At 40.2% G+C, this 17,058-nt stretch overlaps 1 protein-coding gene across 1 annotated transcript in view; it reads left to right on the top strand.

The window, feature by feature from the left end:
• The window catches only part of LOC126412229 (DNA repair protein complementing XP-C cells homolog), a 74,545-nt gene that overhangs the window by 35,256 nt on the left and 22,231 nt on the right, over positions 1 to 17,058 (top strand). Inside the window, exons 2-4 of the mRNA XM_050081720.1 lie at positions 514 to 755; positions 5,466 to 5,691; positions 16,423 to 16,591. Coding sequence (XP_049937677.1) covers positions 514 to 755; positions 5,466 to 5,691; positions 16,423 to 16,591 — 637 coding nt within the window. The remainder of the gene's footprint in view (positions 1 to 513; positions 756 to 5,465; positions 5,692 to 16,422; positions 16,592 to 17,058) is intronic.

Here is a 17,058-nt window from a genome sequence, read left to right as displayed (position 1 = left end):
ATCAGAAACAAACTGAACTGTGAGATATAATTACGAGAGCAATGAAAATGAAATGGAGGATGGTGGAACATCTAGCCAGGTGAATGGATGGTAGGTGGACCAAGAAAGTTCTTTGTTGCCTTCCAAGAGATATGACAAGATTGAGATAGTGACGTAATAGAAAGTACATAAATCACATTATAAAATATGCAGGAGTGATGTGGATGCATATCACAGACTATTCCACAGAAAAGCGTGAAGGAGACTGCTAAACAGTGGATGTCAGAAGACTGATGATTAAAATTGGTGGTGCTGATCTAATGAATATTTAAATCCAGCAAAATAGTTGCAATGGCATTATTTTTTTAAAATGATGTAGCAAAATCATAATGAAACCCTTTCCATTTTTACTTATCAGAAAATTTAATTTAACCTCTAGGAGGTAATTACCTTCAGATTGCAAACTACTGTTCTTGTTACATGTGCACACCTACCTAATACAACACAGTGAACTAATGATAAATTTATTTTCAGTCTCGTGCCAGCCAGCCAGTGCATTACGTACTGGCATGGCAGGATGACGGTACCATCAGGGACGTGACTCGCCGATATTGCTCTCAGTGGCATAATGTGACACGTAAGCATCGTGTTGATGAGGAATGGTGGAAGGAGTCTCTCAAACCATTTGTAGGCCGAAGGACAGCTCGTGATGACCAAGAGGATGAGGACTTAGACCGTCAGCTGCAGGATCGGCCCCTGCCTACCAGTCTTGCAGAGTGAGTTTCTTAAACAGTCTTATACATCAGGTCGTAGAATGTAAAAAGATGGTGACTTTGTTAAATAATGAAAGAAATAGTAATATTCTGATTACATGTTTGTGAACGATCTAAGGTAGATGCACCAGTCTTTGACAGTATAGTGATCAGACTTGTGTATTTCCTATAATGTTGCAACCCTGTGCTTAAAAATATCTCCCTTAGAGTTTTACTGCACACTCTGAGCAACTTTTCACCTTAAATTGTTTGCACTGCCTAAAATAAGAAAATAAAAAAAATTATTTTCTAAGCCAGATCAGTAGCAACAGTCTTTGACATGCAAGATTTTCTTGTGTACCAGTCATTCACACTCATATGTACAAGTCACTGACAGGTAGCTCAACATGGATGTAAAGAATTGTAAATAATTCTACGGTCCTTTTGATACATAAATGTATGTTAAGTGAAGGAATAATGCAATGAGTTCTGTACCAGCCTCCGAACAGAACTGAGGCAAGCATAAAATCGTGTGAAATTCATGATTTTCAATTAAAAGTATTCTAGGCTGTTGGGTTTCTTGTTCAATTATCCAAGACCAGAACACATTTACCATGTAATTTTAGAATATGGGGCCACACAGTCAGCCACTTTCAGAACGTTGAATTCCCCAAGTTATTGGTATGCTTTTAGCTGTTACATCAGGAATTCTCTCATGTGGAGAAAAAAGTATCAGTCAAATGAGAAGCAAGCTTACTGGCAACATTTGCTGTTACAAATTGGGCTTTGATGATATGGTTCCCAAGACTTAGTTTGCTAATTTGACTGTGCTTGGAATGATCTTTTTCCACCCTAGTGTGAGCCATATTAATCCTTTAATTTTTGAATAAAGATAAATGTTTTCTTTTTATTTGTAGGTTTGTTTCACCTGTAAATCATAGCTGCCTCCACAAATTTTTTAATTGCCCTATGGTTAAGGACCTGAAAAATTCACATTTGCAATAAATGAGAATTCTGCCTCAAAATGAAAAATTGCAAAATTATCTAGCAAATGGTATTTCATAGAAAATTGTATTCAGATGAACTATTTTATGAGTGATAGATTGAAAGAGCATTATTTTCTGCTTATAAGTATAAAAAATGTAACCAATTTTTTGTTATTTATATTGCACACCATTTGGCAAAGCCCTAATTAGAAAGATAATGCGGGCATGATTATGTCTGCAAAACAAAAAGCACACAAACACGACGATGTATCAGTATGTTTGATCTTTCAGTTCCATGCTAATAATTGATTGTAGAATGGTCTGCAAACTACCTCGTTTATGACAGTGCCAACCTCGGCATGTAATTGGGTGGCAGCCATTACGGAATGCTTTGTGTAGAGGGTTGCTTGTTTTATTTTCATATTTTTAAATGAGTGAAAATACTAATCCTGGTCCAGCATTGAGTTTGATTACAAGCCTCACACTCCCAGAAGGGGCGAGTAATCACTGAGACCCTGTGTCAGTTCTGTTTTGGTAGAAAGACAGAACACAGATGTTGGCTGGCTGCCTTGCAAGAGAGAGGTGGGACTTGTATCCACACACTATACCTCGCCCCTCTGGCAGTCATAATTCTAGATTCTTTACACTTGTGGCTGACAGCTAGTTTATAATGTCTGCAAACTGCACTGTAGCAACCAGAAATCGAACTCTGTCAACAGATTTTGACCATACTGAAATTCCTCCCTAGTGTGTGAATAGTTAGTTTTTGTCAGGTATGGGTCACACAGCCCATGATAGGCTGAAATCTTATTCTGCAGATTTTGAAATTATCAGATTGGTTAGGAAAAGGAAAGTAATGTTGAGGAACATCTTAAATAAAAGAAACACTCTGTTCTGTGGAGATACAATGCTGCATCATCTCAACAGAAATAATCATTTATTGAAATCTGAAATAGGTCCAAAATAAGAAAACACTCAAATATATTTTCAGGGGAAAAAACTGTTGAAGTTTTTGCAAAACCAAACATTTCAGTCAAAAAGCTCCGCAGTTGCCACAATTTCAAAGCACTCATATTTCGACTTAAGGTGTGTAATGTGACAGTGTTTTAAATTTGTACATTTAATCATTTACGAACGAATTTTAGATGCAAAATTATCTCAATTTGGCAATTGTAGCGTTCAGTAGGTAAAAGTAATTTCATTTTCATATGATATAATTCTCCATACAGTATAATTTATTTGTATCACCAGTATGAATATTATATATAACAACATGTAATTTCATTGTGTGTGTTCTTCATAAAGATTCAAACACAAGTGAAGATTATGATCTGTTACATTACGGGTACACATTTTATTTCCTTTTTTAAAGTACAGTGTACTATTGTCATTCATAATAGTATCAGAGCCAGGCAACAATAAACAGGTGGTCTTCTTGCACACTCTGGCTGTTAACTAAAATGTAGCTTAGCATTTTAGCCCACTGCAACAGATTCTGCTGTTGACATGCTGTGCTGCTCGCGGTCTTGACACGGAACGGAAAAACAAAAACATTTATGGAATATACAATATCTTATTATGAAAATAGAATCATTTAAGCTCAGAAAAATTCTTTTACATACATATTAAATTACTACCACCTTATGTCACCTGTATTAGCTTACATGGAAAGTACAGTAGTGTGAAAGTTTCCATAACTTGTCATACTTCAAATTACTTTTAAGATTAAAGGAAAGCACTCACCAAAAAGCAGAAGCATTGATTTGTCGATAGACACACACACAAGACTTTTGGAGTTACCCTGTGATAAGCTACACACACACAAAGTGTGCATGCACTTCCTTCACTGACTTTCTACCACATCTGCACATTTACCTCTTGGATCTCTACTTGCTACTGTTGATGCCATCTCCATATACACTGACGTCCCTCATGCCCATGGCCTTGGTTCTATCAAACACTACCTCTCCCTACGTCCTCCAGACTCCAAACCCACCACCTCATTCCTTATGCATCTTACCAACCATATCTTGACCCATGACTACTTTTCCTTTGAAGGGAAGGTTTACAAATAAATCTGTGGCACAGCCCAGGGTACCTGCATGGCACCCTCTTGTGCCATGGGCCTTCTAGAGGAAGCCTCCCAAAACTCCCAACCACTAGTATGGTTCAGGCTCGTTGATGATATCTTCATGATATGGACTCAGGGCTTAAACACCCTATCCACATTAATTCAAAACCTCAACACCTTTTCTCCCATCTGTTGCACCTGGTCTCCTCCATCCAACATGCCACCTTCCTGGATGCTGACCTTCATCTTACAGATGGCTCTACTCACATCTACATCCACATTAAACTAAGTAGCAAACAGGAACTGTATTTTGACAGCCGCCATCCATTTCACACCAAAAAATTGCTCCCATACAGCCTAGCCACCAATGTACAGTGTATCTACAGTGATGAGAACTACCTTGCTCAGTATGCAGAAGGCCTGACAAATGTCTTCACAGACAGGTAACCCGATCCACAAACAGATTTCCCATGCCACATCCTCACACAACCCCAATCTTCCCACCACCCTGCAGGAATCAGCTAAAAGGAACACCACCACCTGTCACCAGTATCTCCCTGTACTGGTAACAACTGAACTGTACTCTTCGTCACAAATTTGATTCTCTCTCACCTGTCCTGAAATGAGCCAGCCGACCTACACAAATCCTAGCCCATCCCCATCCCTATGCCACTTGCACTCCTAACCCCTTGCCATAGGGATATGATCTCTGTGGTGACCAAGATGCAATACCTATCCGATCCACCCACACAGCACCTCTTACTTTAGTTCTGTCACAGGCTTATTGTACCCCACAAGAAGCTCTGTAAAAGCAGCCATGTCATATACCATCTCTGCTGCAGACATTGCAGAGCCTTTTATTTTGACATGACTACCAACCAGCTGTTCACAAGGATGAATAACACCTGGTAGTACAACATGCAGCTGAGCACAACATGCTCAGTTTCAATCGCTGCTTCACAGCACAAGCCATCTAGATCCCCTTCTCCACTACTAGCTTCTCAGAACTGCGCAGATGGGAATTATCCTTACAACACATCCTTTGCTCCTGGCCTCCCTCCGAGCTGCTAACCACTCACCTACAGTCCCTCTCCCTGCCTTCCACAACCCTCTCCATCTATCCACGCCACCCAACATTGCTGCTACCACAACCAGTCCATCTGCCACAAAATATCATTGGCACTGCCAGTCTAACTGGCACCATGTACAGGTGTGTGTGTGGGTGGTTTTTTTTAAGCACATCAATGAAACACTCTAAAAGCTAGCAAATTTTCCTTCTTTTGTGTGTGCCTATCAGCAATTCAATGCTTATTGGTGAGTGGTCTCCTGTAATTCTAAATATTTACATTGTACAAGAGTTTTCCGCAGCATTCACACTTCAAATTAGGCAGATTTTCTTTCTAAACATTTCCAACATTGTGTAATTTTATTCTCCACAGGTGTGATCACTTTGTCTCTTCTAGCTAAAAAAAAAAAATCTTTAATTTGAACTGAAAACATTGTCATTTGCAGTGTGTGTGTGTGTGTGTGTGTGTGTGTGTGTGTGTGTGTGTGTGTGTGTGTGTGCGTGCGTGCGTGCGTGCGTGTGTGTGTGTGTGTGTGTTAGGAATATATGTGATGAGAAAACATAACTAATGGTCTCATTGGTAGCAATAATTTTTTAAATTCTTGTTCCAGGTATAAAAACCATCCTCTCTATGTTTTGAAGAAAGACCTGCTTAAGTTCCAAGCCATATATCCTCCAGATGCACCTACACTTGGCTTTGTTCGTGGTCACCCTGTTTACGCTCGGGAATGTGTCCACACATTGCACTCCAGGGAAATATGGCTGAAAGAGGCAAAAGTAGTCAGGCTAGGAGAAACACCATACAAGATAGTAAAAGCACGTCCAAAATGGGACCGTGTAAGAACTTAAAATTTATCTATCATAATTCAACATTTAATCATATTAATATTTTTGTCATAAAGCAAGATTTGGTTTTTCTTACAAAACAGTAAAAGAATAAATGAAGGAATTAGATCTACATGACCAATCCTTTGTTTAAATGCCTCAGTCTGGGACATTTTCAGAAGTTGCAGCAAAGACTAGTATTCTTGAAACGATAATAAAATGGACACCCTAGCTGCAAACAGGTGTTGATGTACTGCATTGGGGACATGTTGAAAATGTCCCCAATGAAGTACATCAACGCCTGTTTGCAGCTAGAGTGTCCATTTAATTATCATTTCATTTCTATCAAAGCTTCATGGTCATCTACGGTAACTGTTCTTTCGGGAACAGATACTACCGTCATATAACTAGTATTCTTATTTCTTGATTTTATTCATTATGTTGGTAAGAAAAATAAAACTAACATGAGTTTTCCTGTTAAGGAAAATATTAAAAAAAAAAAACTTTTAAAAATGAAAACTTAGTGGGGACAAGAGGTGGGAGCTGTATAAAAAATATGCTGAGGATATTATATTTTTTTCCTGAGTAAGCAGTGTTACTGAGAAAGAAAATTTGGTGATATATTGATAGCACTGTGTTTGTCACAAAAGAAAGTAACTGTATAACAAAATGAGATAGGCTTGCTGTTCAGGAAAATTAGCTGCTATTTGGGTTGCTGCAATTATACTTTCTGTCTATTATTGGGAGCAGTGGGAATATGATGTAAGACAGCTCTAGGGAATTTGTGGAAATTGCTAGCAGTGTAGCAGGTGAGCAGATTATCTCACTGTTTGTGGAGCTCATTCTGATCCAATGTCATGTGATCTCTGTCCAAATATAGTTGTATATTGAGAGTATGATATTACAGAGTTAAGACACAATCTCTTGTTGTAATGTCCCTTTGTCACATCTCCTTAATACAATAATAGTTATAGATTTGTTGATGTGTTTGCTGTGAGAAGTGTGCTGATCATAATATTAATGGTCTTGATGAGGGGGGTTTATCTCTGAAAAAGTGTTTTGGTGTGGGAGACCATTGGATATGATTTACTGTACTCTGTAGTCAAGCGTCTGGAAATACAGATATAAGAATGTAAACTCGCTAGTCTTCACCATGCCCTGTGTCATTTCTAAGCTGCCCAGTTTCTTCTGGGCAGTTATATCGCTTTTCCAATTATTTGTTTCCTTTTTCTGTCCTTTCTTTCTGCTCCCATTAACCTGTTGAGTTTTTCATGTATAATTTTCTTTTTTTCTTGTTCTGTACTCCCCAAAGTTTTGTCTTGGTGCTGCATATATGTTACAATTTTTTAATTTTTTGTATATTTAATGACTTTTGTCCTTGAACTGTTGTTTGGATTTTCTACATATCCTGTTAATTTAATTTCTGAGCAACTTGTGCTTCCCTTTCTTTTTTTTTCGCCAAATGATTTCTTCTTCATCCTGGTATCACTTCTGTTATCCACAGCTGCCCTCTTTAGGCTGCTTTTAATTACTATGGTACCAGGACTGACAGGTATCAACCCCGTAAATGGCAGGGTAATATTCCAGGATGGTTTGAAGTCGTGGAATTAGAAATGCAGAAGTATCAACATTATATATTATTCAGCGAGAACTTGTACAGCTGCTGAGATGGTGCCTTGGTGGCATGCGGGACCCTGGGTGATGGAGCTCGCCTCAGGAGAACACTTGACAGTGGCCAGTTGAGGGTGCCAGGCAGGGAGGTGGCTACAGCAGCAGTGCAGCGTCAGTGTCCAGAGAGGCATTTGGGTATGTAAGGCATCCCACCCACAGCAGAATTTGAGTGGGATGGTCAGCCCACAGCTTGCAGTGGGGCTCTGTGTGTGATGCATCAAGGCATGAATTGTGAAACAAAGTCCCGGAGATATCCAGAAGTTGACCTGTGGCAGCCTGAAGAAGGTCCCATCTGGATGGGTAACCATTTAAGCTCCAGTGGCATCAGGCTAGTTACAGATGAGGCTGGGTGACCCACATAGGGATGAAGACTGGTGTGAAGCAGTTCTCAGCATACACAACAGTCAAAGAAATACCACTAGGCTTGAGCAAACAGTATTTGTACTTGCTCGGCTGTGTTCTGTTATGACTAGAGCCAGGATTATATGCATTTGCGTGTTGCATATGCATTTGCATATTTGGCTCCTTTTCATCAGTTATTGCATATTTTAACTGAAAACCAGTGATAATGCATATTTTTGCTCTTTGCTTGCAGTATTTAAAAAATTTAGATAGGCGGTCTCTAGCTCAATCTAGTTTTGATGCCTCACAGATTGACTACGACCTACAACTGCATGCAATTGCTAACCGAGAGGCCACTGCAAAGTGAAATCATTACAGAAAAGGAACAGGTAAACCGAGTCAATATTCTGCACTTTTCCAGCCCATACATTGAAATTTTGAAGGGGATAGGTTGGCCACTCGACCCATTGATGGTGAAGTCCACTAAGAAAGATGTTGACCTAACATAATCTTAATACCTTTGATGTGGCATTAAATAGACCTCTTTTATGTTTCCCACATTTATAGCTCTTTGAGGAGTCATGTTTTTGCAAAGTAGTTTTAGGTTTTTGTGCTTTAATCTTGTCTGTGGTCGAACACACACACTCTCTCTCTCTCTCTCTCTCTCTCTCTCTCTCTCTCTCTCTCCCCCCCCCCCCCCCCCCCCCCCCCCCCCCCCGCATACCCCCCTCCACCGCATCCCTCCTCTCTCTAACTTACTGAATTTCAACTGACAATTAATTAATACTAGGTTACAGTCACTATTGGTTTCAGTACCAGACCTTTGCAGTCTTTAATTTGATTTGTGAATCTTTATTTTACTATAATATAATAAATCTGATATTGTTTTCCGCACACATCCCCTTCCCCCAAATATCACCCACATATGTTGATTTCTCAAAAATTGTATTCATTATAGTTAACCTGAGTGCAGCAGACAATTCCATCAGTACACCTCCCTTCTAATTTTGCTTTTGAAAGACTGACCACTCAAATTATTTGATTCTCTCCAGAAACAGCTGCATTTCAAGTTCAGTCATGATAAGGATCCTATCAAGTTTAACGTATATAAATTATTGTGTTGCTATTGAAATTTCATTGTTACTTATGCATCTGTGACTGACAGGTTTTCTGCATGAGTATTGCTGGGTATATACATTTAATTTCATTATCACTGGGAGATTTAACTATATTTATTTTCCAATGGAAGCTCTTGTTGGAATATAAACAACTTTAAGGAAAAAGTTAATAACTCACCAAATAGCAGAGGCGCTGGGCTGTCGAAATACACGTAAATGAGTCAGTGCAGAGATTATGTCGCATCAGTTCTCCAGATGTATGGCAAGCCCTGTGTTTGATATCCACCTGCCTGTGGTAGTAGCACTTACAGGATACTGTTTAGAAGGCAGGACAGCTCACTGAATGCGCTTATCATTGTTGTTGGATCTGTCTGCGTTTGTTGGACAATCTGTTGATCCTTGTCCCTTGTGGTGTGTGTCGGACGTCCATATCCCAAACATCATGCATGCTTGTCTTCCTGTATCCGTTGCCACCAGCAACTTGCAGTGTTGGTGTATGTAAGACCAGTGCGATGCACAGTACAATGATAGAACCACCCAGCCCGCTGCAGCCCCATGGTGAGGCTCCTCGTGAACTCTGCTGCCTGGGAAATGCGCTGTCAAACACATCTCTTTGGCATAGTGCTCATTCAGGTGATGCTACCCACTGTTGTGCTGACAGGTGAGGTAGTTTGGGGCCATCTTGTGTAAACTGACGGGCACATCAGCCCAAGCTCCTCTGTGGTGGCTGACCGTGCAGAAGTAATCATTGGTGTAGCTGATGATATGCAACATTACCACCCATTTTGCAGTGGATCTGTCGAGTTCCTTTGGGTACATTTTTTAATGATGATTAGTGTATAAGTGAAATTGCTGGTATGAAAAGAGGTGGTTCGTTTTAAGTTGTAGCTGAAAGTTACGTTATGACACATCAGAAGCAGCTTTTATTAAATGAAAATTTATGTTTGATGAGGTATGTTCTAGCTTGTCGACAATTCCTTCTTTGCTCTGATGGAAGATTCATTTGAAAGCTGGCAAAATTCTTAGTTTCATGTAAATCTGTAGGCTTTTCTGGCCATTGTCGTTTAAAGTAAAATCTTGTATGTTGTTTGGCCACATCATGTTCCTCTTCAATTTCTTCTAAATATTCAGTGGTTTGACCCCTTTTCTGGGATCTTCTTCATGATCCTCTGGTGTTCCCAATTATCTGAACACTGTCAAAGAGCTGTCACATTCTCTTGTAAGTGCGGAAAAAATCCCTTTTATAAGTGAACACAACACCGGTCTTTGACAGTATTCAACTAACCTGCAACATCAGAAGACCCCAGCAGAAGGGTCAAAACATTGATTTAAAATGTGAATATTTTAGGTTAGGCTTCACCGTGACTGTTAATGACATTAAATGAAACAACAAGTTTACTGTTACCATTCACCGTTTTATTTATTTCCACGATGCGTTTCAAAGGTTTAAACCTCCACCATCGGGTGGATTTACGTTAGTTAGTATGACATTTGTGTGTGTGTTGTGTTACAATTTTTTGGAGGAACTTGTGGAGAAACAAGACACTATTTCAGAACATGGTTTTGGATTTCTTCTGACAAAATCCTCAAAACACTCCAAATATACAAACACCAAACGAAAAAACCGGAATCCATCTTAAATGACAAAAAGACAATATTTACAATAGTATCATCTCTGTTTTCAGCAACTGCGTACAGTCTTGAAATGCGCGCATGCGCCCACACACACACACACACACACACACACACACACACACACACACACACACACACACCTTAATATTTACCATAAATATTGACAGCTGCCAAGAGTACAAGAGATTGACATCATTTACAGATAATTCATCACTCCAACAGCTTGTACCCCGTGTCAGCTTGAAACTGTATGTACATCAACTACTGGCGCAAATTCTGTATCTATCTGCATATTTTATAGCATTAACCAATGTATTACCCCAACCTTTAGGCAGCTAATATATGTAACATGTAATCTTAAGATCCCTTGCCATGTAAATGTTTGCTCTCATATAATCACTCTCTCTTTCTTTCTCTCCCCCCCCCCCCCCCCCCTTTTCCTCTCTCTCTTCCTCTCCTTCTGCCTCCAGCCTCTCATATCTGTCTATTAATCTCAATCATCTACATCTACACTACATCAAATGGTGTCATCTATGTGTGATTTTACTGCTGTAGCCAATATGATTATTGTACTTCAACTCTGTAACATTTCACCTGATCGTTATTAACAAGTATGAAATTTAAGCCATTTTAACATTTCACCTGATAGTATAAACGAGTACGAATGTTAAGCTGTTTTGACTTGTCAAAATTGTATTTATATGCCACCTGAAGTACACCCACATATATTCGACACCTCAAAACAAACACCTCGAAATGCTTTAAACAATTATTCTGTAATAATGTTGTTACAATGTATATTCTTTGCATTTTGCGATTCTGTCTTCTCTTGTGCTACGAACCTTGCGCCCAGCAGATTCCAGACGCCATATTTGTTTACAAATGTGACAGTATACATGTGATGTGTTAAGACAGCGAAAGGAACCTGTGGTCACTGGAGGTACTCTAGTTATTTTATGTTTACTATTAGATATCAGTTTAATTTTTTTGTCAGAAGAAATCCAAAACCATGTTCTGAAATAGCGTCTTGTTTCTCCACTAGGCAGTGCCACAAGTTCCTCCAAAAAATCGTAACACAACACACACACAAATGTCATACTAACTAATGTAAATCCACCCGATGATGGAGGTTTAAACCTTTGAAACGTGCCGTGGAATAAATAAAACAGTGACTGGTAACAGTAAACTTGTTGTTTCATTTAAAAACATTGATTGTTAGAAAGTAACATGACACAACATAATAATTTAAGAGATTTTTACCTTCATTCTCTGTCTTGCTTATGGGCCTGTCAACAGTTCAATGCCTCAACCTTTACTCCTTCCATTAGTTATGAGGCATGTTCAGAAAGTAAATGTACTAGATTTTTATACTTTTTTTGGAAAAAGTGTACTTGAAAAAATTATACGATATTTTTGGTGTGTGTGTTGCCTATTTTTCCACATAATTGCCATACATTTCGGTGCATATTCCTTTATGTCCTCCTCGAGCTTCCCCCTCCCCCAGCTCCTTCCCTCACTTCAGAACCTTTTCCTGCAACTGCTTGTCGGTTGAATCTGAAGGCACCAAGTTGGGAAGGGAGGGTTCAGAACAGCTCAACCAAATGAGTCCAAGAGCACCAGGATGGCTAAGGCTGTGTGGGGATGGTGCAGCAACACTCCTCTCATCACCATTCCCCTCCTTTTGTTTTGAATGCCACAATATTGTCATACATTGATGGTCTCCTCCTTAGGCAGAAATTCGACCAAAATGATGCCTTTTTGATCCCAAAACATCAAGGCTATAATTTTTTTCTAAAAATTTTGGTTTTTGAATTCTTTGGCGTATGGGGAATTGATGTGACGCAACTGTGGAGTGTCTTTTTGTCTCGGGTGTGTAATGAGCCATCCACATTCCATCTCCAGGCACAGTAGAAGTCAGAAAATCCTCACGTCCAATTCAAATTGCTCAAGAAATTTGGAGCGCTACTGACAAGATTTTTCTTGTGCTGTTTTGTCAGCTTTTCTGTGACCCATCCTGTGTTCAGTTTCCAGTATCCCAGTGTTTCTGTGAGTATCTCGTATAAAAGAGAGTTCTGGAAATAACATCTTCACCATAAACAGTTTTGATTCGCGAAAACATTTCGGTAGTTGGTATTCCTTCCATGAGTAGGAAGCAGATCACAGCACATCGTTCACACTTGGTGGTATTTCTTACTGACATACTTGATCAACTGGACACCACAACATGAGTTTACATAGTACTGTTTTCCTACAATGCTCACTCTGGTCAGGGCATCTTCCTATACTTCTCAGTGTTGCTGACGCTCAAGAAAACACAGACCATTATGGATACAGTAAACTTACTTTCTGAACTTGCCTCAAGTATTCCACAAAGGACTTTCCATTTTTAAAATGTATATTATGATGAACAAACAGCCTTCAGGCTAAAGCATTCCATTAGGTGTAGATGGAAAGCTACAGTCAATGTTGTTGTTGTTGTTGTTGTTGTTGTTGTTGCTGCTGCTGTTGTGGTCTTCAGTCCAAAGACTGGTTTGATGCAGCTCTCCATGCTACCATATCCGGTGCAAGCGTCTTCATCTCCAAGTACCTATTGCAACCTACATCCTTCTGAATCTGCTTAGTCTCCCTCTACGATTTTCGCCCTCCACGCTGCCCTCCAAAACTAAATTGGGGATCCCTTGACAACTCAGGACATGCCCTACCAACCAATCCCTTCTTCTAGTCAAGTTGTGCCACAAACACCTCTTCTCCCCAATTCTGTTCTGTACGTCCTCATTAGTTACATGATCTATCCATCTAATCTTCAGCATTCTTCTGTAGCACCACATTTCGAAAGCCTCTATTCTCTTCTTGTCTACACTATTTCTTGTCTATGTTTCACTTCCATACATGGCTGCACTCCATACTAATACTTTCAGAAAAAACTTCCTGACACTTAAATCTATACTTGATGTTAACAAATTTCTCTTCTTAAGAAACGTTTTCCTTGCCATTGCCAGTCTACATTTTATATCCTCTCTACTTTGACAATCATCAGTTATTTTGCTCCCCAAGTAGCAAAACTCATCTACTGTTTTAAGTGTCTCAATCTAATTCCCTCAGCATCATCTGATTTAATTCAACTACATTCCATTATCCTCATTTTGCTTTTGTTGATGTTCATCTTACAAATTTTTCTTTTGTTTCCTTTACAGCTTGATCAATATTATAGATTGAATAATACCGGGGATAGGCTACAACCCTGTCTGACACCCTTCTCAACCACTGCTTCCCTTTCATGCCTCTTGACTCTTATAACTGCCGTCTGGTTTCTGTACAAATTGTAAATAGCCTTTCGCTCCCTGTATTTTACGCCTGCCATCTTTAGAATTTTAAAGAAAGTATTCTAGTGAACATTGTCAAAAGCTTTCTCCAAGTCTACAAATGCTAGAAACGTTACAAATGCTAGAAACGTAGGTTTGCCTTTCCTTAATCTACCTTCTAAGATAAGTTGTAGGGTGAGAATTGCCTCACGAGTTCCAGTATTTCTGCGGAATCCAAACTGATCCTCCGCAAGGTCGGCTTCTATCAGTTTTTCCATTCATCTGTAAAGAATTTGTAATAATATTTTGCAGCCATGACTTATTAAACTGATAGTTCTGTAATTTTTGCACCTGCCAACACCTGCTTTCTTTGGGATTGGAATTATAATATTCTTTTTGATGTCTGAGGGTACTTCACCTGTCTCATACATCTTGCTCTCCAGATGGTAGAGTTTTGTCAATGATAGATTGTGAAAATGAGTGGAAGATTCAACAGAATTATATAACTTTTATCCTTTCTGTTTGCTGCAGATAACCCTTTACTTTAATGTCAATTTCCCTTTTCAAACAGTTGAAAGTCTGGGTTGGAATAACAATAATATGAAATAGGAGAGATTGATGCATACGCTATTGAGACGTAAATAGGCACTTTGAAAGAAGTCTGTTAGATCTTACTGGCAACCTATCCTGGCTTCACATTGGTAGCACTAAGTATTTACTGGTGGCTGACTTGTCTGGTGCAAAAGTAATTTTGTTTGCAGGCCACTGCCTAGAGTTATTAAAATTCTGAAACCGAGGTTAGGCTATAGAATATCAACACTTTCATATAATTTAAATTATTCAAGCAGCACACTCCAGGAAAGCTGCCAGGAGACATGATTGTTATTGTTCCATGTTTAATTGGCTTTATGATTGATACGTCATGACAATGATAGGATTTGTGAACTATTGTGCCACCCGGCCTACCATACTGCGGCAGCAGTTTGGTGTGCACAATTCCCACTTGTAGCCACACGATTGCCGTGCCAGTATAGCACCATCCACCAAACTGCAACAGTGTTTGGAGGGAGCTACTGTTGCACACAGGATACCCTACTGCAACACCTTTCTGGAGTGAGCTACATTAGCTTTGTGACCTTTTCCCAAATTTCCCTTTACACCCCATAAACATAATCTCTGCACCAAAAAGGCTATTCTTATTAGTTTAATATCTGAAATGTCCTGCATTACAGGTTGTTTAGGTACTGGGTGGTAACCTGCACCAGGCTCCTGGTAGTGGTATTTCACATCAGAGAGGCACTGCAATCGGCCAGCCTTACTGCTGTTTCCTGTACCCACAACCCTTCCTTGTGGATCAGTCAGACTATTAATGAAAATTGTACCATAATCCATCCCTAGAGTAGTTCCTTAGATCATTTTAGACATACAGATAGAAAAGGGGTGTGAAATGAGAGGTGGGGAGAGCCTGGCGACGGTTTTAAGACAGAAAAGCTATAGAATGAACGCAACTGCAAGGGCATGCGCCGACACACACACACACACACACACACACACACACACACACACACACGTGTACTTGTGCGTGTGACCACTGTCATTTCCAGGTACTAACACCCATCTCCAATGAGCAACGATCTCAACTGGGGTGGGTATTGGGGGGTTATAGAAGAGTGTAGTGTGGAGAAGGAGATGGATGGTAGGGTAGGGGTGAAGGGGAAGATGAGGTAGTGCCACCTGTGGGAGTGTGCAGGGGTGTGGTGTAGCTGTATTGTGGGATGGTAGGATGGCTATGCTGGGTGTAGGGGGGGGGGGGGGGGAATAAGGAGATAACCAGAGAAGGGGAATGGACTACGTAAGTGAGAGAGAGAGAGAGAGAGAGAGAGAGAGAGAGAGAGAGAGAGAGAGAGGAGTAGGTCCCTCCAATGCAGTTCAGAAAAGCTGGTTTTGGTGAGAAGAAAGCAGTTGGCACAGGCTGTGAAGCAGCTGCTCAAGCCGTGCGCACCGTGTTGTGTTGTATGCTCAGGAACTAGGTGGTCCAGCTGTGTCTTGGCCACAACTTCTCAGAAGCCATTCATGTGGACAGACAGCTTGTTAGTGGTCTTGCCCCACAGAAGGCTGCACAGTATTGCAGATTATTTGGTAGACCACAAAGGTGGTCCTGCATTTTATGGGATAGGAGATGCCTTTGTCAGGACTGGAGTAGGTGATAATGGAAGGATGTATGGAAAAGGTCTTGCATATAGGTCTGTCTATTGGAGGGGTCCGTGCCATGGGGCAAGTTGTTGCAAGCAGAGGTGAAATAGGAATAGGGATAGGAGAATATTCTGGAGGTTGGGTAGGTGGTGGAGTACTGGAGTGGGTGCGGTGGGAGGTTATTTCTCATTTCAGAGCACAACGAGAAATCGTCAGAACCCTGGCAGGGAATGTGATTCAGTTGCTCCAGTCCCGGATTTTCTGAAAGTTTGAATTAGTGTTATCATATTTTTTGTCTATGTCTTTTTAAGAATTTGAGGTCTGTACTAGATTTCATGTTGATGTGGTCACAGCAGTTGTCTGTTGCTTGTAATACTAATCTACAATGCTGTGGAATAGTTGATGATATACTTGTTTCTAGTCGTAGTTTTACAGTTCAAGATCATTTTTCTAATATTTCATTGTCATCTGTTTGTTATTAGATGAGTGGTAAAGTGGTCAAAGATATCCCACTTGAAATCTTTGGGCCGTGGCAAGTTGAAGACTATGTCCCACCAACTGCGGTTGATGGCAAGGTTCCAAGGAATGCATATGGCAATGTGGAACTGTTCAAACCAAGTATGCTGCCTGGAGGCACTGTCCACATGCAAAGTAAGTAAATTAAACACACCCAGAAATTGCCAGGAAATATTTAGTGCCTAACACTAATAGTAATTCAGACAAATTTTAGCAGACATAGTAATTCATGTGGGGCATTATACTGGTGTTATATTCTGTTTATACGAGGGTTATTCCAAAAGTAAGGTCCGATTCGCCGTAACTATTGAAATTTGGCGCCAATGACAAAACACGCATGCGCGCCGACTCCCGGCAAGCCTTGCGCGTCAAACGCCGCCATTCGCTTTGTTACTGTTGCTGAGTGTAGTTCACAGTGTCACTTTACAATGTTTAAGACAATTGATCAGCCCGCCGATTGTGAAGTAAGGGCAGTGATACGGTTTTTGTCTGCAAGAAACAGTTCAGCGGCGGAAATCCATCGGCAGATTACTGAAGTGTACGGTCCTAACATAATGAGCGACAGTAAAGTGCGCAAGTGGGTGCGAGCTTTTAATGAAGGA

This window comes from Schistocerca serialis, chromosome 7 (genome assembly GCF_023864345.2).
Source record: "Schistocerca serialis cubense isolate TAMUIC-IGC-003099 chromosome 7, iqSchSeri2.2, whole genome shotgun sequence".
Taxonomy (NCBI): domain Eukaryota; kingdom Metazoa; phylum Arthropoda; class Insecta; order Orthoptera; family Acrididae; genus Schistocerca; species Schistocerca serialis.
The sequence above is the reverse complement of the archived record's forward strand: the minus strand, read 5'-3'. Positions and strand labels throughout refer to the sequence as shown.